At 42.2% G+C, this 25,731-nt stretch overlaps 1 protein-coding gene across 1 annotated transcript in view; it reads right to left on the bottom strand.

The window, feature by feature from the left end:
• The window catches only part of dnah9 (dynein, axonemal, heavy chain 9), a gene marked incomplete at both ends in the record, with an annotated part of 232,712 nt that overhangs the window by 151,901 nt on the left and 55,080 nt on the right, over positions 1-25,731 (bottom strand). Inside the window, 11 exons of the mRNA XM_079260636.1 lie at positions 14,068-14,228; positions 14,363-14,602; positions 16,679-16,804; positions 17,097-17,249; positions 17,648-17,774; positions 17,855-17,985; positions 18,271-18,548; positions 18,636-18,768; positions 20,605-20,760; positions 23,113-23,272; positions 23,369-23,512. Coding sequence (XP_079116762.1) covers positions 14,068-14,228; positions 14,363-14,602; positions 16,679-16,804; positions 17,097-17,249; positions 17,648-17,774; positions 17,855-17,985; positions 18,271-18,548; positions 18,636-18,768; positions 20,605-20,760; positions 23,113-23,272; positions 23,369-23,512 — 1,809 coding nt within the window. The remainder of the gene's footprint in view (positions 1-14,067; positions 14,229-14,362; positions 14,603-16,678; positions 16,805-17,096; positions 17,250-17,647; positions 17,775-17,854; positions 17,986-18,270; positions 18,549-18,635; positions 18,769-20,604; positions 20,761-23,112; positions 23,273-23,368; positions 23,513-25,731) is intronic.

Raw genomic sequence — 25,731 nt, 5'->3', positions numbered from 1 at the left:
TAACTTGTAGGTGGAGTACCTGGAAAGAACCAACATACACAGAGAGAACATGCAAACTCCACACAGAAAGGCAGCGACATTCTTGCTGTGAGGCCACAGTGCGAACCACGATGCCACCGTGCAGACTGGAAGTATATACACGGATACACACATGAGCTTCCCCTGGTTTTAAAATTAGTTCAATACAACTTCCGATGGACAAAATCTCAACATTATTCAATAAATACTGAGTCAGACTGCAGAGGAAGAGCACTAGAAACCCACCCTTAACATTTCTATAAAAATTACAACTCCAAACTGTCTACAGTCCATTATTCTACAGAGAGAAATGTTTGCAAGAGGAAAACATTCAACCAGCAGCATCCCTAAAGTAAACCCCCAGCAAGCTCAGCACAAGGTCAGACAGAGTAATACTCTGAAAAACTGCAAAAAAAACCAAAAAAAAAACAAACAAGAAGTACACCTCAGACTTTCCAGGTTTCAGTTACATGTTAAATGTTAGCATCATGCTAGCGGCACCTGAACATAAAACAAGACTTCTGGAGCAATGTCCTATAGACAAACTGAAGACCCGTACAACATGTGATTAACGTGGGATCAACTGTGACTGACAAACCTAGATACCTTCCTATTACCCGGGCTGACTTATGCAGACATTCAGGATCTGCATATGCAGTACCACAAAGCTGGTTATGAACTGGGTAAATAAATCCAGGGTTTCTCCATCTTCATCAGTGTGCACTCACATAAAAGGGGTGGAGCTTGCAGAGTCTGACCAATCACAGATGTGGAAAAACCTTGCTGAGCAGCTACTTAAGAACAGAATCCTAAGAAAAGTGCAAAGACATCATCCAGACTAAAAGCAACACTGTTGCCATAGCAACAACCAGGAAGTAATCCTGGACAGTACCTTGACCACTTTCTTACAGCCCAGATGTACGTACCCACTGAATACCCCCATAATCACTTGATAACTACCATATCTAAATACACGTATTATACATCATATTAATGGAAAAACAGTACAGGCAATTAGAATAGACATTTCGATTAAAATAAATTAAATATACGCACAGAGGCGTGTCTCAGGCTCCGTATAAGCTTCGTAAGAGCTCATGTGGAACCTTGTAACTTTGAAACTTGCTCTATTTTTTTTTTATATTTACATTGATTTATTGAGCGTCGTGAAGTCGAAACGACGTAAGACAGAATAACCCAATAAACCTCCAGAGCAGATTAGCCATTCTGCACAAGTTACCATGGTGATTTCCCTGTAAGGCATACACCAGCTTCCTAGCTCAGAAAACCCCGTGTTAACCCCAACATAACCATGATAAGAGAAAATCCTGCTTTGCCGTCCAGTCCTCAGACAAAAAGTGGATATCAACAGAAAACCAGACACAACAAATCAGCAGAAACACCTCATACCACCTGTCAACATGGTGGTCTGGACTTGATCTGCAGCCACAGGACCTGGGCACCCTGCAGTCACTGAGCCATGAACTCTGCCCAACAACTAAAGCCCAGTTGACACTGGTTCATGCAAAAACACAATGATCCCAAAGACAGCAGCAGATCTACAACAGAATGACTGAAAAAAGAAAGCAGTCCAGTCACACTGAAAACCATGACTTCAGGTTAATCATATAGAGAGTAACTGGTTTTTCACACACCACTTCTGCATTTTGGTTCAGTTTTTGTACATAAATAAGTGTAATAAGCCATGTGTTGTTCATCTAAGCTTGTATTTACCAAACTTGAGGCCTGGTAAGATAAAGAGATATCCTAATAAACTAAACATTTCTCACAAAACTGCAGCTAACAAATTAATATGCTGAATCTTCTGTTTGCCGCTTACATAGAGATAAATTACAGCTTTTCCATTTCTCCAAGCCTTTTTTTTTATCACCATAATATCATGACTGATTACTCAAGAACAGTTACTGTATTGAAAAGACTGGAACAATGGCCAAATAGCTGTAGAATTACCGTCCCGTTTTTGATCTCATGCACTTTCAAAGTTAGATTAAAGAAACCTGAACTTCAGTCGCATTACAAGATCTCCAAACATCTGTAAATAGTATAGAATCTGAGCTGACGGTCTAACAGCTCTAACAATGCCTTAGTGTCGGCTCAGTCATAAGTAACGTCATTATATGATAATCTAATCTGCTCCTGTGCCTTGATTATCACACACACCGATTAGTGATGCTTCTGCTGCAGATAGTGACAGGACTAATGAACAGCCCATCCTCCCAGTATCAATAAAAAGCAGCAGTGAACCACCAGACGCAATCAGGACTCCATTGATCAAGCCGATAAATGCAACGGTTTTATATTTGAATACACCAACGATTTTACGGAGCTGCTGGTTAACAGATGATGTATGGCGGCGGTAAATACTGGAAAGCATAACGAGAGACAGACGCACACACAAGACAAATGATCCCATCTGTACACAGTGTATCATCTGGAGACAGGTGCCAACAAGGCTTTATGGTGCTCCGTTGAAACAGATCCAAAAACCGCACAATGAGTCGTCAAGCAGGTTGCTGAGGATGCCCTTCATCCAACCGCAGACACTACCGAGACTAAACTGGGCGTTTTATCACAGCCTCTTTAAAAGTAACTACTATATATCAGTTTAAGGTTGGACTTCCTGCTCCTCTCTTCTCTCTGTGTGTGGCTGTGTGGAAAATATTCCAGACATTTTGAATAATGGTACAGATTTGGAGATCCTGCTGTAAGTATCGAGCGAATGGGAGCATTATGCCGATAACATTCCTGCTATTATAGATTAGTGTGAGTTCCTTTAGCCTAATTATCCTGCTGCAGAGGGGGAACACACCATCCAGGCAACAGTCAGCGTGTGGTAAGCAAGTATGTACTATGTGGGCTGGTAATTACAGGCACCTGCAAAAATACTCACTCTTCTTGCTTCTTCTTTCCCTTTTTAATGTGTATGAGTGTTACAACCTGTAGTTTAAATAGATATTTAACTGGTCCTAATTGATGAATTGAAATGTAAAAATGGGAATAAAATTCGGTGCAACCAATCGCTGTCACACTGACACAATCAGTTTAATAAATAGGTCCAGCAGAAACTCAGACACCAGGGAAGGGAACATTAATCAGAGCAGGCATTAATCAGACTTAATTAATTGATCAGGCAATAATCAGATTTAATTAATCAGGATTAAATCAGAAGGAGCTGGGAAGCATGGCATTGGATTCTGGTTTATTTGTTAATGGGACCACCATGTCCACACAGCTGGGTTTCCTACAGGGAAAAAATAAGGAAGTGTGTGTAGGGTTCACCAAGACGGTGTCCTGGTCAGATGAGGAGGAAAAAGAATGTTTTGTCTGGCACAAACTCCACACCTCTCATCAGCATAATGAAGCATGGTGGTGGCAGCATCATGCTGTGGGGATTGGGGAAACTGGTCAGAGTTGACAGGATGATGGATGGTGCCAAATTGAGGAAAAATCTGTTTGAGTCATATTAGTCATAACGAATATGTTTACATTTAAGGCTTATTTTTCATACAGTCCCTCACGGTTTAAATCACAGGCAACTAAAAGAAGCTTGGCTATCCTAACAACACTTGATGTTTTTTTATTTCATTAGCATTAGTTTTACAGCACAGTGTGGTTACTACAAGACAGTTCGTCTTTTACATCCTATTTGCCAAGCATGTGTCTTTACTTTGAGAAATTATTTTGATTGCCATCGATTCCTCCCGAGGCCATCCATGCGGGGCAGCGCTGCACCCTGATTATTGAATCTACAAAGCCAATACCACTCATTTGTGGTGTTTTACTGAGCGGTTCAGCAGCAAGTTTGTTGCTGAAACTAATAAAAACACTTTTTTACAGCCCAGGATGATGTGAGGATAAGCGAATAAACAACACTGACTTTTGTCCTAATCATTTACTTTCATGCTCTTTGTGTTTATTGTTACAGTCTTGGGGTAAGAAAAGTCAGGAAAATTAAGGCATAATGACAACAAACAGCAAAGCAAGCGAAGGAGAGTGATAAACAGAATACCACCAACAGCCGCTTTACTCAGCTGTGTGTTTTAATGAAGTTATTTCTTGTTCATTACAATTGGCAGCTATAAATGTGAGCAAGTTGCTGTGACTTGCGAAGTCCCCCAGAGGTCAGTCCTTGGACCTCTTCTGTTCAACTTGTATGCTCCCTTTGGTTAAATGTTACAGAGCTTTAAACCTCAATTACCAAGTTACGCAGATGATACACAACTTTATATGTTGGTGACCAGAGGACTGCAGTCTACCAGACAAAAGCCGGATGCATACACGAGGATTTTTTAAATATGAAGAGATTTTTTAGCCGTGAGAGACGGCAGAGATGGAGGAAAGAGAAAGAGCAAAGTAAACACCTGGAGACTCGAACTCTCAAAACCAACAACCAGGTCTGCAACCTTGGAGTTTTGATCGACTCAAATCTGACTTTCAGCCGTCACTTAAAAGCTTCATGAAGATTTTTTTTACCATCAGAAACATTGCCAGAATGAAAGGTTTAGTCTTCCAGTAAGACCAGTAGAAACTCCTCAATCATTCTTTTTCCAGTAGACTGGATAACTGGAATGGCCTTTTAACCTAAAAATGACCACTAAACATCTGCAGCTCATCCAGATGCTGCTGCTAGGGCTTTAACCAGGACTAAGAGATCTGAACACATCACACCAGTTTAACATATTTAAACAGGTTTCTAGTCAGTGACAGGATAGATTTTATTACCCTACTCCCAGTTTACAAATACCAGAATGGTTTAGGACCAGAATACGTCTGTTCTTAATGTTAAGAGAATATAAACCTAACAAGCTTCTTAGAGCCAAAGATTCAGGTCAGCTAGTCCAGACCAGAGTCCAGACCAGAGACCTGACCAGAGACCGAACCAGAGACTAGACTAGAGTCCAGGTCAGAGTCCAGACCAGAGACCTGACCAGAGACCGAACCAGAGACTAGACTAGAGAATACACCAAGACTAGAGCAAAGTCCAGACCAAAGACTAAACCACAGTCCAGACCAGAAATCAGACCAGAGACTAGACCAGAGTCTAGATCAAAGTCCAGACCAGAAACCAAACCAAAGTCCAGACCAGAGTCTAGACCAGAGACCTGACCAGAGTCTAGACCAGTGACCAGAACAGAGACCAGACCAAAGTCTAGACCAGAGTCCAGACCAGAGACCAGTCCAGAGACCAGAATAACGATGGAGAAGCATTGAGCTGATCTGCTGCAGACAAGTGGAACAAACTCTCCACATGTCGACACTTTCACATCCAGGTTAAAGACATTTCTTCCTTATGTTCCTGAACATAAGATCTGCAGGCCAACTTATCCTAAATTTCTTTCATTTTATGATTTTATTTTGATTTTTACTATTTATTGCTGCTTTTTACTACTTTTTAATGCTTTCTTTTCACCATCTGTAATGCATTTAATGTTTTATGTAAGGCACTTTGAATAAACCTGCCTGATATAAATCTGTCCTCTTGCTGTTTTGTGCGGCGAAACCTGGTTTGCCTTTGACAAGTGAAAATGTCCACTTCCACTTCAGGAGAAATCTACTGCTCATTCTCCATCTCAAGGCTTGGAGCCATTGTTAACTCCTTATTATTAAACAGCAATACTGTTACTGATAACCTGGAGCACAATGAAATGCAATCATACACCAGACAAATTGTTTGAGACCTTCAACCTCCCCAATTCATAACACGATGCGAGTGGTCTATTCATTACATGATCCGTAAATGTGGAACTCTTTCAAAGTGTTCATTAAATCTCCAGTTTTTCAAGAATGAGCCTCACAGAAATGACATTGGATTAAAGAATGTAAAAACATGTTTTCACAGAGCCAACACAAAACCTGGACATCATAATGCTGAAGTCTCTGCTATCAATTTAACCTTTACAATCTCTCTTTTTATTAATAATAAATACATATGTAGACATATGTATATGCTTTTGAGGATAAGGGATAAAACTGGGGGTGTAATCACAAAAGAGCCTATCGTCCAACATTTCATTAATTCAACATGTGGATTGATTTTTGCACTATTCAAACTAAGTAAACTCAAACACTGATTCTAAATATTGATATTTTAAAAGTTTTTTCGTGACATTGCAACTCACTGTCATCGCTAAAATAAATTATTTTATTTTGAAAAGAAAAAAACAACATGCTAATGTCACATGTTTGTGATTGAGAGAAAAATGCTCAAAATTATTCATCTTAATCTCAGCTGTCCAGTACAGGCCAGATTTTCCCACTGCGAGTGTGGATCGTCTCAAACTCACTGGAAATGAACAGTCTTTAAGCATTTTAGAGCATCTAAGTTTAAATCTGCTCACATGTATGAAAAATATACCTGCAGATAAACACATTCATAAATCATAAGATCCAGCTTGTGCTTTTTGACATGGCAGCGATATCGATCAGCTTATTAATTCACATTTTCTTCCTTCCCGCTTCTGCTGCTTCTCAGCCTGCTTAATATATGATTGATCTAAAGGAGTGTCCCCCCCCACTCCACCTCACCCCACCCCAACAGTGTGAGGGAACTGGGAGAAATATTGTTTTCAGGATGGCCTTCAGGTATTTACGAGAGATTTACTTTCTGTTGTTTGATTTCGATGAGGCAGGAAGAACAAAGTCTCACACTTTCACCTGAAAAACACCAATAGGGATCCAAAAAGAAGCGAACATAAAGATAATATATTATAGAAGGGCACACTCAGGCATGAGAAAACATTACTTAACATGGATAATTTGGACCTTTGTGGATCGTTTCCTCCTACCACAGAGCAAAGGAGCAGACTAGCTGTGTTTGTGTCACCTGGAATATATTGTGACAACAAAACAGCAGAGGAGGCACAGACCCAGATTTTTATGGTTGTAGTTGCGCTTTGTTTGGGTGGCGATGCTCGGTGGAGGCTTTTAGCTGAATTTCTCCGGCTCATTGTTGAATGCTGCATCAGTAGGAGTTGGTCAGAGGCAAAGATGTTAGATCACGGGACGGTGTGCAAATGACAAAGAGTTCATTACTGATGAAGCAACTAATGAGAGACTGATAAAATAACAATTGTGTATTCAGGATGATGCAATGGATCAGATGTGCCATAGATGTAAAGAAAAAACACCGGCAGATGAACAGAAGAACATGGTGTTGGAACTGAACCAGACAACAGAGTAAATCAGATCAGTGTTTCTTAGCGTGTACGTAGTCTGCCCTGTACGCATCAGAATTCAGTCAGGTGTACAGTCTGATGTTGCAGCTCACATACCATACACTGCATTCAGCTCACCTGGTAGAACAGGTGCTTATATATACACACCTGCTCGAATGCGGTTCGAATGCCAAACTTCTTAAAGTCCATTTAGTCTCCAGGCAGAATACGCAGATGCATGGACAGTTTTGTCATCTCTTGCGTTTGTTAAATGCGTAATTAGATCAGTTTTCAAGCAGTTTAGCTGTCCATCAGCTGATGCAGAAAATAGTGCAATTCCACTGGAAATCACAAGGGGACAGTGTTGAGTTGTATAGCTGACACACAAGAGGAAGGTTACAAACCTCCTTGGTTTGTCAAGGAGGTTTGTAACCTCCTTGACAATCCAAGAGTTGAGAACATAAAAAAAAACACTTCATGGTTTTCTTCTTCTAGTGTTTTTGGATGGTTGTAAACAACTTTATTTGCATTATTGCGACCAACACACACAACCTCTGAAACAGATGTCCCCCTTTACCTACAAAGGGAGCAGACATGGCCCTTTAAGCTGCATAATGCAGCTTTGATCATTGAAAGCCCCCACATACCCCACAATCCCCAACAGTTATCGAAAAATCCTGCAGTTACTTGGATCTGATGATACTCTGATGGATAAACTGGACTTTTCTGCAGCTTGCAGTGAAAAAACTAGATGGCTCAGACTAACTTAGTGTGATAGTGTCCAGCAGCATGACTGCTGTTTGTTGGTACTTTGTGAAGTTTGCTTTTCAGTTTGGTCGGGAGGCAGGATAATGGACAGGATGGCGATGGTTCATAAAAGGTTGAGAATCACTGATCTGAAGGAACAAGCAGTGCCATCAGTGCTGGCAGACTTACTGACTCAAACATAACTTAAGTCTCATAGTCTCACTTAGGTCACATTTCCAGTGACTTCCGACTCGACTTGGACTTACACTTTTGATTTCTCTTCATCTCTTCTGTTTAATATTACAGGCTGCATATAAACTGCATATAAATCTATAGTTTATACTATTAAGGCAAAGCAGTCAATCAGTGTTTTAAGGCCCAATGAATGTTCACTGACAGACTCCAGTAACAGCAGCAGGCAGCATTTCTCTCCAAGTGCTTCTGCTGTGAAGAAACTTGTGTGACAATATCAAACAACATATAATCTTTTAGCTGTTTGAGCTTCTCTCTCAAGTCATGGATTAAAGGATTTGACACCTAGCCTCCTGCTCCCTGCTCTATTGTTGCAATAAAAGGCAGGGACAAACTGTGAGAGTTGCAGCGAGTTCATGCACCATATGGTGACGTCTTGCGACACGGCGCTGATCTGCCCATCAAAGCTATTGTTTTCTGCTTTGTTCAGGCTTCAAAGAGGCTACTGGTCAGCCTGGAAAACTGCACAATCAAATGCTGCAGTTTGCCAAAGGACTCTGGGATGCAGGTATTCATCTCTGTGTAGTTTATCGGCCGTCCTGCAGAAGTGCGTGCGTACAAACAGACAAGCTGTTGGCCGCATGCCCGTGCTGACTTCTGAAAGGTTTTGGCCATTGTGGGGTGTACATGACTCAAATGTAGATGTAAGAAGGCATCCTATTTATCCATTAATTATCTGCACGAAAAAAAAGACTTTTTTGTCAACAAAAACAGATTTTTAAAGCAACTTTGAGTCCAAACAGGAGTTTCATTTGTTATACTATGTGGATGGAATCCTTTCTCATTGGCAGTAAACGTATGTTTAGCCTAAAGATTTCTGTAGGTTAAAGGCTATTACACTAAGCTGCAGGATGTGTTACACAGTTCCGGATAATTTCAACAGGAAGACAGTCGGGGAGCGGCTGGTCATTCTACAGATGGCAAAACTGATCAATCTTAGCTGTTTTTCCCATGACAACAGGATTGCTGTAAGTTTCAGAGCATGGATTATAATTAACCTTTATTTCAATTAAACAATTAAATCCAAACAAATACAATTTACGAAAACAAAAACAGCATACAGACAATTGAAACATGTCTGTATGAGTTTTACTGGACCTCAGTGCTGTGACTAATACAGCTGACCACAATATATTACTCCAACAACTATAGAGCTGGGTGAGTCTCAGGTACTTTTCTCAACATATTTAGAAAACAAAAAGTACTTTATGTCAATAAGCAACTTTGTCTGAGCAGACATGAATTACATGTGGAGTTCCCCAGGGTTCCATCCTGGAACCTCTTCTGTTTAACATCTACACGCTCCCACTGGTACAGGACAGACAGAACGACAACATTAGTTGCCATAGCTACGCAGATGACACACAAATTTATATTACAATGTTACCAAGAGACCGAGGACCTGTACAGGACCTGTACATGTAAATACACTGCAAAGCTTCATTCCCTACACCAAAAAAAAGCCAACCAGGCCAGAAACCTGGATGTAGTCATGGATTCAGACTTAATTTTTGAAAAACAGATTAAGGGAATATCAAAGTCAGCCTAACATCATCATAAGAATATATGAAGGATAAACACTGATATTTCAGCAGGACCGGGAAAAACTAGTCCAGACTTTCATCCTTAGTCAGCTTGATTACTGTAACAAGGTCTTTACGGGTCTTCCTAATCAATTTGATAACTGCAACACCAGTCCTCACTAAAACCAAGAAAGTGGACACATCAGTCCAGTTCTGGACTGATGTGTCACTACACTGGCGGCCTGTCCATCACAGTATAAGCTTTAAAGTTGTGCTGCTGGTCTACAAAGCTCTGAGTGGTTCTGGACCCAAATACATCAGTGACCTTTTGACCCAGTATCAGACTCCTCACGTCATATGGAACTGGTCTTTTATCAGTTCTTAGGGTCAGAACCCAACATGGAGACTCTGCATTCAGCCTCTATGCTCTGCATGTCCAGAAGAAACTCCCAGAAAGTCTCAAATCAGCTCAAACATTTCTTATTTAAAAGTCTCTTTCTTTTAAGATGGACTTCTTCGACTAGATCATGTTTTAATTCCAAATGTTTTTACCTCATGTTCTTTCTTTTTCCTTTCTCTTTGGTGACAGAATTTTAAATTATGCTTCTTATTTTTTGGTGTTTCTGGAGCTGCATTTCCATTATCCTGAGAATCGGGTGAAATCTTGTATCCCAATAAAAAAAAAAACGCAAATTAAAACACATCTCGAAAAACCTCTCAAATATTTCTAAAAGTATTTTACACTCTCGTGGCTGGCTTTTCCAGACATTTTCATATAGAAGTATATCACAATAGAGTAATGGCAACACTTTTTACACATTTACATGGCCCTGGAGTTGCTATGGGGGGGGTCCACTTTGTTTCCAGTAAAGATGGCACCGAATGCAGCAAAATGCAGAGTGTCACAGTAAATTAGAAATGAGAATGAGCTAGAAGGGCTTTGAAAAGCCGTGGCAATCCTCCGCAGCAAGTAGAAAACTCTGAAATAAAGCTACACAATTCTCATAAGATCCTGTCAGCCAGGTGGAATTTTACAGCTGCTTATGTACTGAACACCTTCGAATTGAAACACCTGCAAATGCAAATTATAGTTTGTCAAAATTTTACAAACATCTCTTTTATTTTGCAAAATGTAAACGCAGCTAATGTGTCTGTAAATCACTCTGAATGTTGGTAAATAGTGCCTTACCAATAAACTCTGTTCTACGTTCCTGTTGACATCGTGCCAAACTGGAGCAGATTATAGTCCCAAACCTGCACCAGAGTAACTTCACACAGGATTAAATGCCAGTTAAAATCTCTCCCAGTCAGTTTAAAACTCAGATGTTGGTGGTTTCCAAAGAAAACTGCTGCTTCAGAAAATTGTAAAAGCACTTCATGGCTGCACCTTGTTTAGCGCTTCAGCAGCCATTAACATGGAAATCAGGAAGGTATTGACCAGTTCCAAGCAAATTGTGATCGACTGAATATTCAGTGATTTTTTTATCTCAAGTTAATGAATTTTCTAACTTCTGGTTGATTTTCAAAAAGTTGTTAAATTATAAACAGTTATATCCATTAATTATTTTATTGTTATCCCGAGGAATGCAGTGAAGGAGGAATGTCATTGTTTCTCTTAAAAAGCCACGTCTGGCTTTTCTGTATTTAACTATTTGTTTCATACAGTTTTGACTCTGTATGGCTGCTACCTTGGCCAGGTCGCCCTTGTAAAAGACATTTCTGATCTCAGTGGGATTTTCTGGTTAAATAAAGGTAAATAAATAAATAAATAACAATCAGAGTGACAGGAGAGACTCCCCTTGCAAATGGGGACCAGCTCTATAAATGTATGTTGCTCACTCTGAATCATAAACTGAAAATATTGTTTCCATGGTAACACAACAGAAAACCTACATCTTGTTATGCTGTAACTGTACTTTCTTTAGTGGAATAAAGTTCAGCTCACCACTGAGTTCTAGTTAAAACCAGCGACGCACCGACACCACAAACAGAACTCACATTTAAGCACCGACCAATGCAGAGTACAGATATGATTACTAATAAATCCCAGTACAGTTCACTGGTAAGGAATGTGGATTAAAATACCTCTGCAGGAAAGCTAGCATACAAGTCATTTGAGAGAGACGCAGGTCCAAAGACAAGTCTGTTCATCAGTCTGACTGGAGATTTTTTTTTTTTTTTAATTCAATGTAATTAATTAATCCTGAGTTTACTTCTCAAGAAACAGTCTGATGATGTTGTAGATGAGCTGAAAATCTTCTGCATAAGGCTTACAGCAGTGTAACTGAAGCCACACAGCACAAAACCTCCCGAATGGTCAGAAAAACACTGAAAACTAAATGGAAGGAAGCCTTATATGTGTGTGTTATAATGTTAGCAGCACCAACCTGGAGAGCAAAAGTCTGAACAGAAAGCAGGGCACAAACTCCGACTAAGTTACCATGGTGACCTAGTAAGGTTTAAAAAAAATTTAAAAGAAAGCACCCCCGCTGCGACAGTGAAAAGTCTGGCTTGCAGATGTATGTATCTGGTGCCTAATAAAACACACTCACACACACAAACACAAACACACACGCACACACACACCTACTTCTACGCCTACTTCTGCTTGCAGGCATACACTGAAGCAGCCAATAGTTCAATAAATTAGTTGATCAGAACAAAAACAAACAGACTCAATGGCAAAACCCAAAAACTGTTAATCAGACAACTGATGTTCACATGATGATGATGATGACTTTCAGCAACCAGATGATGGAAAGACAACAGGAAGTCAGACACACACTGGTTCCAACAAAGATACCCAGAACATTGTCTCTGAACCCGTCCAGCCTAGAAGCAGATGTTCTCCAGCAGCAGAAGACCACAGCGGGTTCCCTCCTGTCAGTAAGAACAGGAAACTGAGGCTACAATTCACACAGACTCACCAGAACTGGACAATAGAAGATGGAGAAACGTTGCTGGTCTGATGCAGGTAATGAAGGAGCTCAGACAAATGAAAAGGAGTAAGACTGTTAAGAGACTTAAAAACAAAGAAAAGTATCTTCAAATGGATCTGAAACTGAACTGGAAACCAGTGAAGAGAGGCTGAAACTGAACTTATGAGCTCACGTTTACGCCAAGCAGTCACAAATCCTGCCTTAGCAACCTGGATATTTGTCCCAGCTGTTAAATTTCAGATTAGGCTTGATTCAGCTCCACACAAAACCAGAAACCCTTTGCAGCTTGATGCCTCACTGTTTTATGTGTGTGTGTGTGTGTGTCTGTGTGTGTGTGTGTGTGTGTGTGTATGTGTGTGTGTGTGTGTGGTGGAACAGGAGATTCTCATCATGCATGTGCAGCTGTGTGCTACTTCACGTCAATATGGATCAAAATCACTTAGGAATGTTTCCATACCTTGCTAAATCTATTATATTATATATATTGAAATATCATAATATTTTGTGTGACAATATTGTATCGATATTTATAAGCACTGTGTCGATTTTATCAAACAACCAATCTTTACTGATGAAGCAGATTTTTTATTTCTTAGTTCATCTTGTACATAAGATCAGTGTTTTTATTTATTCTGCAGTGAAATGTAGCTCCTCTGTTCTGATTCAGTAAGTTGACGCCATACATGCAACAGCGTTCACTGTTTACTACTAGTAAAGAAAAGTCGCGATATATCGTCTTGCTTATTGTATCCTGATATATCGCAATACATCATATAGTTGGCCCGTGTTGTGATACGTGCCATATGACCAGATTCTTCCAAATAAACATCACTAAAATCCATCACACAAAGAATGAAGCAAGTTCTGAAGGAAAATGGTCCAACACGGTGCTATAAGGTGGACCTGGTAAAGTGTGTTACATGTTTGTGTGTTAACAGAAACATTGGGCTGTCTTGTATGAGAATGACTCAGCTGGACAAATCAAAGCATCAGTCTGTGTGAAATGAAGGATTTGAGAGTTTCCATGCAAATGAAATGTAAATCTTTCAAATCGGAGAGCTGATTGTTCATTCTGCTGCCATTTTTTTTCAGGATGCTTTCAAGTAGAGCATCATCATCATTTGTTCATCAGCCTGGTAAATGTCGCCAGCTTCTCTGTTTGTTTTCATGCAACAACTGAATGCAATCATCAACAAGTGACCACAATATGCACCTACACGAACAATTACCAAGCTCTTACACTGGAGCCACGCGTTTTCCTCATGAGCTGCATTGGAAAGAATTGGGAAGCTAAGAGTAGCGATGGTAAGCTAATGGACGATTAAAACTTCACTACCTCACAGAGTAAACAAGCAGTAATGGTGCTGGTTGCCTCTCAGTCTGAATGAAATGCTAAGAATGACGCCTCCGTACCTGTCTGTGAGAGGAGTGATGACTAATCGTGGCGTGTTGCCCAGGTATTCATACGAGTAGAGAAACTGGGCATCACAGATGTTGGCAAAACAATGCCTCTCCTTCTCATCCCACCGGTGTCTGAGCTGGGAGAGCCAAATGAAGGCCTGACAATTCTCCACCTTAAAAAAAGGAAAGAAAAGAAGAAGTTAATAGGATGCCAGTGCTGAAGATAATCTAAGCTTTTCCGCTCTGATTATGATGGAAAATCAGAGGACTTTCCACCTTGCGGATGCACCGTTTGTGCTGTTCTCACCTTCTGAGCAATCATCTTGGCCACCACGTCTCTGGCGTGAACATCGATGGTGCAGATGGTCATGACCTTCTGCCTGTCCCCTGGCGTGAGCTGGCCAATCAGCATGGAGATGAGGGTGTTGAGCTGGGACACCTGCTTTCTGTAGTACTCCTTCAGGGAATTGTCGTAGCCTTCCTCGAGGCGTGCGAAAGCCATGTTAACATCGGACGTCCACCAGATCTGAGTGCAGGTCAGCGCCACCTGAAACAGGGAGTCGGTGTGGGACAGGTTTCCAGGACGACATTTTCTTTATCGCATCACGGACAAAGGAGGGAAAATCAAGAAAGTTTGTGGACTGTTGAGTCAGTCAGCTCACTTTCTCACCAATGAGCCAGACTGCTTCACACACATCGCTCTCACCTGGGAAACCAAGGAATGGAGCCAAAATCCCACTTTTTCCTGCATTTAGCTGCTCTAACCCACAGCTGTGCAGTAATGATGGGAATTAGATGTAAATGGTTTTGCTTGTTTTGCAGATCTGTGTGTAGAGTCAGCACTGAGCCACACATGGTGGACGGAGCAAGTGATGTGTTATCTGGGTGTGAACGGACTTGGAGTTGCAGTGTATTGGAAAGCCCGTGTGGTGTCAGCACATGATGACACCGGTGTGTAACATGCCATTTATGATGCAGGGTATGAACTAATCTGAATTTATGGGGAGTGTGTGGATGTGTGATGAGGGGGTTCCTTGTCATCTCAGCGGTTCCAGATTTGTTTGCTGATGAGAACGAAGCAAATCGTTTCAGTGATTTGTTTCCAATGACTTCCTTCATGTGCAAATGCCCGGTAACGAGACTGGCATCGGATTCAGGCATGTTGGAGAAGGGATGCCATCTAAACGCTGCAGGATGGTGGCAGATCTGGAGGACTGGACTTTTAACAGACAGACACCCCCCGACCCTCTTAGCCCATCCATGCGTACAAACCAAGCAGCAACCTTCGGCAGTTAAAAGTGAAGCCTATGCAGAAGTGCATAAAACTGCAGTTGCCACCTCATCCGCTAGGGGCTGCAAAACAGAGCAAATCCCCGTAGACTCCCATGTTAAAAAGACCAACTTCACAGCAGAAATAAACATGTTTACAGCGTGGTTCAAAAATCCATTTTCAGTTTATAGGTCCTTCATGACAACTGTGGGGGGAGTGAATTTTTTTCTAAGTCGCCCATTTAAAAGTAATTTAATCTCGAAGTTTGGCATATTTAGGGGCGTGTCCTTTTGATTGACAGATACTCGATCTACCGCTTCAATTAAGAACGTAGAAAAACCGCTGTTTTTAGCCGGTTAACAACGTGACTTAGCTTTAGCCTGCTTATCTCCGTTAGCTGGTTAGCTCCTGTTATCTCCGGGTTAGCTCGGTTAGCTTTTAACTACAGAGAGCTTGGAGTTTACTAGATGTCAATCATCCACCATGACGCTCATGGCTCCCCTCTCAGCTGCACCTCTTTGTCCATATTTGTATTTTCTGGGTGAGACGACGCGCATGCCCGTGCCAAGATGGTGATGGTAGGAACCGCCCACCGAGCTTCAATTCAGCTCTTCAGAAACCTACGGGTGACGTCATGGAGGCTATGTCCATCTCTTTATATATGGTCTATGATACGAACCAACATCACATCAGTGTAGGACGAGTGTCGTGTTTATGACTTTAACAGTAAAATCCATCACTAAAAAGAAAGACAAACTCCATTTTTCCTCTCCACATGTTTTAGTTTGTGCACGTGTGCCATGTCTTCTTCTCTGGTTTTGGTGTCTTTCTGTGGCAGCGTTTCAGAGCCCCTCTCGGGTGGTTTCAGTGGTTTTGTGTGCATGTGCGCCTTTCTAGAAACAATCCTGTCTTTACTTGAACGTTTTTTAATAAAAATGGTTCCGTGTCCACGTGGATTCAGCCCAACAGTCTGTCATTTCACTAAACAATCCCTGGACAGCGCAGAACCCGTCCAGTTTGCTGGATGTTTTCTCTTCTTCAGATCTTCTCGTTAAACAATGGAGATGGTTGTGTGTGAAAATCCCAGCAGATCAGCAGTTTCTGAAATACTCAGACCAACAAAAATGTGACGTTTAAAGTCACTTAAATCCCATTTTTTCCCTTAAATGTCATAAACTGCTGGTTGAAGCGTAATGAATTGTGATTGGCTGATGGGATACTTGTATTAACAAAAGCTGAACATATAGGAGTAGACATAGCTTTAATTATCTAAGCAACAGACAGTCCTCTCATGTTTTATGACACAGTTCACAAAGCGAGTGTAATCAATAAAATCAATCTTAGTCTGTTTACCTGAGCTGGATACTCAAACAACCATTGCTCTCTGGGTTTCTCCTCATAAGCCGTTACTGCCTCGGTCATCTCGTGGCGAACAGTGGATCGCATGGTGTCCAGCACCCGGTTCAACCACAACTCCACCTTAAACCAGAACACACAAAAACAGACAGGACTGCGAATACAAACACTGGCAGCCCTGTCACATGGGCACCAGCAGCTGCTTATCAGCGGACTCTAATGAGGTCATTAATAAGCATTCAAGTAGAAGAGGACTCAGGCAAATACTATGACATGTAATGGAAAATTAATGGATTTATGGGTTTTGATATGAGAGATTCAGTTCCATCTGTCTGCTTTATTCTGAGCCGTGATACAAATATTTCATCTGTGAACTTGGAAATGATGTAAAGGTATAAATGAGAGGATGTTTCACCTGCCCAGTGCAGTCACAGGACTGATTAAAGGGGACATACTCGTCCTCTTTGCTGTACATGCCCACGCCGGTCTCCGAAGGATTTCCCTCTCCATCTGCTTCAAATCGCATCTTAGCCATGTTGTCAAACAGCTTAGACAGATGCTTCTGGACCTGAACAAACACACGCACACTCAGCTCAGGCTGAATTCATTCTCATCTCACGACCTCACTGGCATTTTCTATTCTTCTGCACATATAAATAACACTTCAGCGCTATGGTTTGTGTTCAGGCAGGACTCGGCTTTCTGCTGCGTGCCTGCTTATGTCCTCTTACACAAATCTGGGGGGCAAATTCTTCAGTTTATCTCTGAGGGAGAAACACACAAGACAACTTCACATGGAAGAGTTAAAAGCATGCGCCAAACCTGTGAGCAACACTGCCTCTGTGTGGCTGCTGTGGGTACTGCAGCGCTCAGCAGGAGCCAAATGGCGAAAGACATTATGGTCAAAGAGCAAAAGCTGCATGAGAATATTGTGTTTATAAAAGGATGAAGAAGCTGTGACGCCACCTGCTGTGGGTTGGTGCCATTAGACAGGATGTCCAGCAGGTCAGCTGAAGAGATGAAGTAAAATCTGGGGAAAGCCAGGCGCTTGGTATCCAGATACTCTGCCAGAGCTTTTTCACACAGCGAGAGCCTGAAGAAAAGACATTCATTCCTCTCAGAGTTTAACTTATGAGAAGCAGGAGAGCAGAAGGGACTTTCTAACAAACGCACCTGCTCTGGATGTCCTCCAGCTTACCAAACAGGCCTGGTTTATTGGTGGCCTCCACAACATTCGGCGTCCGATGCATGGCGTACGCCAGCTCTTTGAAATCTGCATCAATCCCTGCGAAGCGCCTGGAGTCCTGCAGCAGGTTTCACAGGAAAGGTGTTTAATAGCAAACATCTGGGCTTGAAGCACAGCCTGAACATCACGGGAGCAATTAAACAGTCGTGTAATCTCAGCTTCAAAAGCAGGAGTAAAGGCCGATTAATGAATCTTTAATTAACAGCTCCGACAGTTATACTATCTGGGTTTTATGGCTAAGACAAGGCCATGGGTTCAGGCCTGCATGCATGTGATGTATACCTGAAACACAGAGCTGTAATTAACTCAGCATGTGTGTGAAAGTGACAGTTCGTTGTGTAACCTCAGGCAGCTGCAAGCGGATGTCCTCTGAGCCGATAAAGATGCTTTCCAGGTGCGTCCACGTCCGCTGCAACTCCAACCAGATGGAGATGACGGAGTCCGCCACCGACAGCTTGCTCTGCCACGACGACACTTGGTCCAGGAAGTGTGCGATGTGCTTGGAGGACATGATGTTCTGCAGCTGAACCTGGTTGTCCTCCAGAGTTTCGATCAGCTCCTCGTCTGTGCGCAGCAGAGGCACCCGGGTCCTGTGGTGAGGCTCGTAGCGGAACTGCATGCCTGGACAGGAAGGAGACAACACATCCGGAGTCTGGAAACAAGGACACACTTGTGCTTTGGTTAAAACAGCGAGGACGCTTCCCGGACCTGTCCAGGTGGAGTCGAGCTCCGACAGAACTTTCTCCATCCCCATCTCCTTCACGGCCTTGTCCACGATCCCCCTCACCTCCTCCTCAAAGCAGTGCAGGTTGAGCTGCAGCAGGTCGGCCAGGGTGGTCTCCTGTCCACACAGAGACATGTCAGCTGGTCTCAGGTCACATCACAGCCTACCAGTATGGACAATAACTGGGATCATAATAATGAATCATATGTTTCAGCCTGGTTACCTGCTTCATTTTTAGATAAACTAACAAAAAAAAACAAAACAAAAAAAAAAAAACAGCAAAGCTGATAAATTTACCCAAAAAATGAACAAAAACTGAAAAATTAAATCTGAAATTCATGGATTCATTTTAACCTCAAACAAAAGCCAGTCCACATAAATCCTTTCCAGTCTGTTCCCTCACAGACTTAGCTGTGTTTAGGAAATAAAACAGGAATCTAAAGGTTGATGCAGCAGCAGAAAGTCGGAGTCAGAAAGTGCAGGAAAGAAAAGTCTGGGGAATACTGAGCAGGAAGTCTGGCTGGTGGAAAGACGTCGTCTCTCCAGGCTCTGACGGATCGGGGCTCACTGCTTTGTGCCTCCATCAATAAATCATCACCACAGCAAAGAACTTTGGTGTTTCAGGAAAGCTTTGGGCAGTCTGGGGAATGCTCAGCGTGTGAAGACCAAGGACAGAAGCCACCATTGGAAGTGGCCATCTGATAACATGAAGGTCACTGGTTCAAACCCTTCAGGTTTCTATATGAGCTGCTGGTGTGGACTGGCTGCTATGTTGCCAGCTAGAGCTGGAGCTTACCACCACCGGAGTGTGAATGTGGAGTGTATGAACAATGGATTCAATGGCTACGGTTACATGATGTTTTTTCATTCAAAATGAATAATTGATAATTGATTAATTCCACATTTCTCGTGGGGGTTTACATGGTAACAATGATTACAATGTTTACATGAAAACACGACGTTACCAAGCGGCAACCTCCAGCGGTTAAAAGTGAAGCCTGCGCAGTTCATAAAACTGCAGTTCCCCCTTCATCCACTAGGGGATCCAAACCAGACCAATCCCCATAGACTCCCATGTTAAAAAGAGCAACTTCACAGCAGAAATAAACATGTTTACAGCCTGGAAATAAAACCATTTTAGGTTTAATACGGCCAGGTTTACCAGGTACGGGGAGTCCATTTTTTAAAATTTTGCTGCCATTTTAAACTCTTCTTCATGTTCAACACGTTCATGTGCAGAACGTCTTAAAAAGCTTTAAAAACTCCACCACCTAAAGGGTTAAATAAAGGTACAAACACTCCACATGACTTCAGCAGTCATGCTTTCATGCCTTTTTACTACAAAATGTAGAAAATGATGTTTTCTCTATGCTCTGTAGTGTGTCCATGCAAATGTCCCACAGAGCCGTCGTCTTTCAGCCGTTTGGTTGGAGATCCTTCCAGGCTTTCCTGACTACATGCCCAAGTGTCACCGGGCAAGACACTGGATCAGAGTACAGCTGTGTGTGTGAATGGGTGAATGTTCCATGTAGTGTAAACACTAGAGGTCAACATGACTGGAAAAGTGCTGTACAAGTTAATTTCCCTAAATTTAGTTTTTTCCAACTCATTTGTCATGTTTGGTACGACGAAAGCGTTTCTAAAGCTACCAGCAGTACCTTAGTGTAACATGAACGTCAGAATTCAACGTCAGCTTTTATGATGAAATGATTTCATTGGCAGCATGTTTGCCTGCAGGTGGAGAAGCTGCTGCTGCTGTCACCTTGACTGGAAAATGTGTAAAAGAATGAAGTCAATTTCTTCCTGCTGTGCGGAATCTGGAACGTCAGGCTACAGGTGCTGCTCTCTCAGCTGCAGCGCGGAGGAAAGAAAAGGCTGGGATCTCATTAAAACCTCTGCTTGTTCGAGTAATAAAAGGATAACAGTCATGTTTGCATGGAAAAAAGGAAAAACCTGGTCCATGGTGAAGCGGACTCCAGTGGCAGCCATCAGCTGGTGCCAGTGTCGGGCTCGTATGGCCGGGCTTTGGAGCTCCGCCACGGCCCGCAGAGAGGTAAGGATGTTCTTCACCCTGCTGTCCAGACCTGCGAAGGCATCCCACGCTCGAACCTACAACACACACAAAGCTGGAAGTCAGCACGGCAACCAGAGTCCTGGTCTGATCAGACATTTCCAGCTGCTGTCCTCAAGGCGTAGAACTCCAACCAGCAGCTGGGAGCCAACAGCTCACACGTGTTCTGAGTTTCAGGATCCTGTGATGCTTCGACCTCATCTTTACAGCGACAACAGAATCAGCTGTATGAACTACAATGGAACAACAAGACAGTAGGTGCGTTTCCATCATGCCTAGAACTGGGCCAAAACTAAATATTGCAATAAACAAATAACACGAATGGAAACAACTTCCTTTTTAAAAAAAAGTCTCACATATCTGCCTCTTCTGACGTCGTTTTTCAGATGTTTCCATTAAGAAATAAATCGCAAAAGTGTAATAGAAACACTTTTTTCGCATTTACGTGTCTCCAGACATGACGTGGAGTCATGAGCAGTTCATTTCCGGTAAAGATGGCGCGAAACAAACAACAGGAAATAGAGTTTTATAAAAGAAAATGAGGGAGGAAAGCTAAAAAAAAAAAAAAAAAATGTAGCAAATTCTTCGCAGCAAGTAGAAAACCGCAAAACAACGCTACACGGCTACCTTGGCTAAGCCACAACTCTCGCAAAATCTCATCGCCCAAATTAGATGTTACAAGAACTGAGGCTCATGCGCTAAACACTGTTCAGTGGAAACAATCACACATCGCAATTGTTCATTCATTCATTATCCTAACTGTTTAGTCCGATGAAGGGTCGTAGGGAAGCTGGAGCCTATCCCAGCTGGCTTTGGGCGAAAGGCAGGGTACACCCTGGACAGCTCGCCATTCCATCACAGGGCCACACAGAGACAAACTAGCACTCACGCTCACACACACACCTAGGGGCCATTTAGAGTAACCAATTAACCAATTGACATGGGAGCCGGAGTGCCCGGAGAGATCCCACACATACACGAGGGAACCATGCAAACTCCACACAGAAAGGCCACTGACCAGATCTCGCCCAGCCCAGGATTGGACCAGCAATCCTCTGGCCACACTGCTAACCACTATACCACCATGCAGACACATTGCAAATTGTTACTAGTCGAAACTCAGAAACATCTCTTTTATTTTGCGAAAAACGCAATGGAAACGCAGCGACTGATGCTCTAAGACAATCCCAAACCTGTTGAATTTAAGTAAAAAACATCGTCTGAATGAAGGCGAGATCTTGGCTCAGACTTTCCTGTAAACTCAAAGAGTCTGTATGGTTTTGGCTTTCACACACACACACACACACACACACACGCACAAACACACGCACACACACGCACAAACACACGCACACACACACGCACACACTTCAGTGCGTTTTATGCTTTCTTTTGCTGGGAACATGAGGTTACATCTGGAACGACTCGGGAGCACAGGACACTAGGGCTGTGATGATACGCTTTGTCCCGATTTATTTCCAATTTCTTGGGTGCCGATTCGATTTAAATTGTGATTCTCACTATTCTTCAATATTGCTGATTTTTCTAGATTAAAAACAAAATAAATGTATACAACTTTTTTTTGTGCGTCATTTTTATTGATTTCCATTTAGGAAAAACCAACACAGTAGCCAGACCATCATTCTGCTGCTATAATGTTCAAGAAGACAAGTAAAAAGATCAATAAAAACAATAAAAAGGACAAAAATTTCATAATGCATTATTTTAATTTATTTGAAAAAAAAAAAAAGATTTTTTTAAACAAAAAATCAATTTTAAAATTGTGAGGTAAAAAAATGCCAATTTTTGATTTTTCGATTCGATTTCCCGCCACTACAGGACACACATGATGCTAAAACACCAAGAATGAATCCTTCACCTGGACACTGGTGTGAGGTGATGCTTGGTCTCCAGATGTGCAGCAGGACTTTAAAGGTGGAGTATGTAAGATTTTCAATATTTAAAAAAAAAAATTAACTAATAAAATAACTACAATCATAATTAAATAGTTTTTTGAACATGTAGGTTCCAGTCTCTCCATATTTGATGCGTTATTAAATTACAAGTTTAATTAATGACAAATGACAAAAAGCACTTTTTTTACTGGTAGGCAAACATTTTAAAAGGGTCTTTGTCATTAATTAAACTTGTAAATTAATAACACATCAAGTATGAACAGACTGGAACCTACATGTTTAACAAAACTATCTAATTATGACTGTACTTATTTTTTTAGTTAATTTTTTTGAAAATATTGAAAATCTTACATACTCCACCTTTAAGACAGGACCAGGTGGACTGTGGATACCTGCCTTCAGGCATGACACGTGCACGCTAGCAGCCAGGAAAACGTGCAGATACTTTTCTGTTTCCACCTGCTCCGCCCTCACCTCCTTCTCCAGCCCCCGCAGATCTTTAGAGAAACGTTTGCACTCCAGCTCCATGACTTCCACATTGATCTCCCTCCAGGGAGTCGTCCTCCACGCCGCCATGCTGGATTCCACCACGGTGATCATGTCCCACACCTCCTTCAGCATGCCCACCTCACGCCTGAGGGGGAAGCAGGAGAGTGAATATGGCATCTCTTCCTGCGTCTCAAAACGCCTCATTAGTCTGAAATCTGGCTCAGACTGGCGGCGACTTTACCTGCATTGTTGGAGCTGTTTGTATTCGGAGACGGTGACCTCGAACAGGCTGGCGGAGTCCACCAGGGAGGCCATCACCGCCTCCCTCACCTGGATCTGCCGGTGGAACTCATCCAACAGCTGGTAGGGGTGTTTGCAGTCAAACCTGGGCACGTACAACATAACACACACACACACACACACACACACACACACACATTTGCACAGGCTTGGCAAATGAGAGGCTGCAGGTTTGCCAAGCGGTGACTTGGCTGCATCCGAACCAGTCCAGATTGTGGCGCTAACTCCATACTGGAACAATTAACAATGACTTCCGTGACATTAACAGGAAAATAATCGCCAGGTTATTAAGAGAGCAATTCCACACATAACTAATCTGACGATGAGACGTTATGACGAAGCATCTCTTCATTTAAATTAATTATCAAATTGTTAACATTCAATTAGGCTTGTCAGATTCCAGAGCCTCAGACTCGTGTGAGGAGGCGGGAAAGGTGACATTCTTCTGTTTTTAAACTGGAAATCCTGTTGCCATCGGTAACAGACTGTCTAAAATTGAAAAGCTTCCTCATTCTGCGTGCTACATCATTGTTCATGTCAGATGTGAGAATATTTAGCAGCAAGCTGACTGTCTAGATTCAGAAAAGGGATTTCCATCATGTCCTGCAGCCCAGCAGGTGCCAGAAGACTGAGCTCCAATGATAAAAGATATCCGGTTTGGCCGGTTCTGCAAGTCCACATTCCTCTGTCCGCATCTCCAGTCTCATTCATCAACAGTCTTTACAAAAGTTCTGACCTAAAGGACCGTTTTCTCATTTGTCCGAAGAACAAATCCTTCAAACACAAAAAAATGCGTGTTTTAATATTATCTGGCGCCTGCTTTGTTATAACTGGAGGCTATTCCAGCAGTCCATTACAGGACCACACATTGGCTGGGTTTTCATCACCCCTAGAAATAAAATGTTAATGGCAACAGCTTGATTCAAAGCCTCAGAAAGCCTCAGATCAGCTCAAACACTTCATATTTAAAAGTCTGTTTCATTTAAGCTAGATTTTGTAAACTTGATCATGTTTTTAATAATGTTTACTTAATGTTCTTTCTTCTTCCTTTATTTCTGGCGACAGAATTTTAGATTATGCTTCTTATTTTTTTACGGTGGCCCTGAAGTGTCACAGCAAAACAAAAGCCACAACACAACACATTAAGCCACAATGGAAGTGATTTTTTTTTTTTTTTTTAATTTATTTCTCGGGACCACCGCAATGGAATTGACATCATCTGAAGTGAGCACCGGTGTACGTAACATCACGGGAAGTCAGCTGTTTTCAGTCCTTACAGATGATAAACAGGAGATCATTTGAAACAGTCCGAGAAGAAAAGAAAACACTGATGGTAAAAAAATTAAAATAAAAAAATGATTAAAATAACGTTAGTATGCATTATAATTATTGTTTCAACTGTGTAAATCAGGAGTTATTGTATGTTGGTGGTAGTAGGATATTTACATAGACCAAACCGACCGTCTCAGCCTGTTGCCTGATAAAGTCTCAGAAACTGAAAACTGGTTGTGGAAAAGACGCGGATGCAAAAAAAAAACACAAAGCAAAAAACAAACCTTTGCTGATTTCAGGGTGACCAGAAGTACTCTTTTACCCGGATATGTCTTATTTTTGATAGCTTAAATAAGAGTTTGACTGGAATGTAAAAATCTACTGGGATTTTGCGCTACGTCAGCCGCATCCGATGCAGAGTAAAATACTGTAAGTGTTGATGACACTGCATACTGAAATTAGTGAGCATCGCTGGTCTAGACGGGTCAAATTAGATCAATAAATTGGAGACAGGAGCTTTAAATGCCGCAATGAAGACAGCGACAAACTATAGATAGCCTACTTTATTTTTAATAATTGTTTTATTGAATAGCAACGCAGAAATAATAAAATGCAATACAGAGAAAACCTCCCGTGGGCTCACCATCTGCGGGAGGAGCCGTAGGGGTCGGGTGCAATGTGAGCTGGGTGGCAGCAAGGGGCGGGGACCCTGGCGGTCCGATCCCCGGCTGCAGAAGCTGGCTCTAGGGACGTGGAACGTCACCTCTCTGGTGGGGAAGGAGCCTGAGCTTGTGCGCGAGGTTGAGCGGTTCCGACTAGATATAGTTGGACTCACCTCGACGCATGGCTTGGGCTCTGGAACCAGTACCCTCGAAAGGGGCTGGACTTTCTTCCACTCTGGAGTTGCTCATGGTGGGAGGCGCCGAGCAGGTGTGGGCATTCTCATCAGCCCCCAGCTTGGTGCCTGCACGTTGGGGTTTACCCCGGTGGATGAAAGGGTAGTTTCCCTCCGCCTCCGGGTGGGGGGACGGG

This window comes from Telmatherina bonti (genome assembly GCF_933228915.1).
Source record: "Telmatherina bonti genome assembly, chromosome: 21".
NCBI classification, from domain to species: domain Eukaryota; kingdom Metazoa; phylum Chordata; class Actinopteri; order Atheriniformes; family Telmatherinidae; genus Telmatherina; species Telmatherina bonti.
This window is presented reverse-complemented; position numbering and strand designations above follow the sequence as displayed.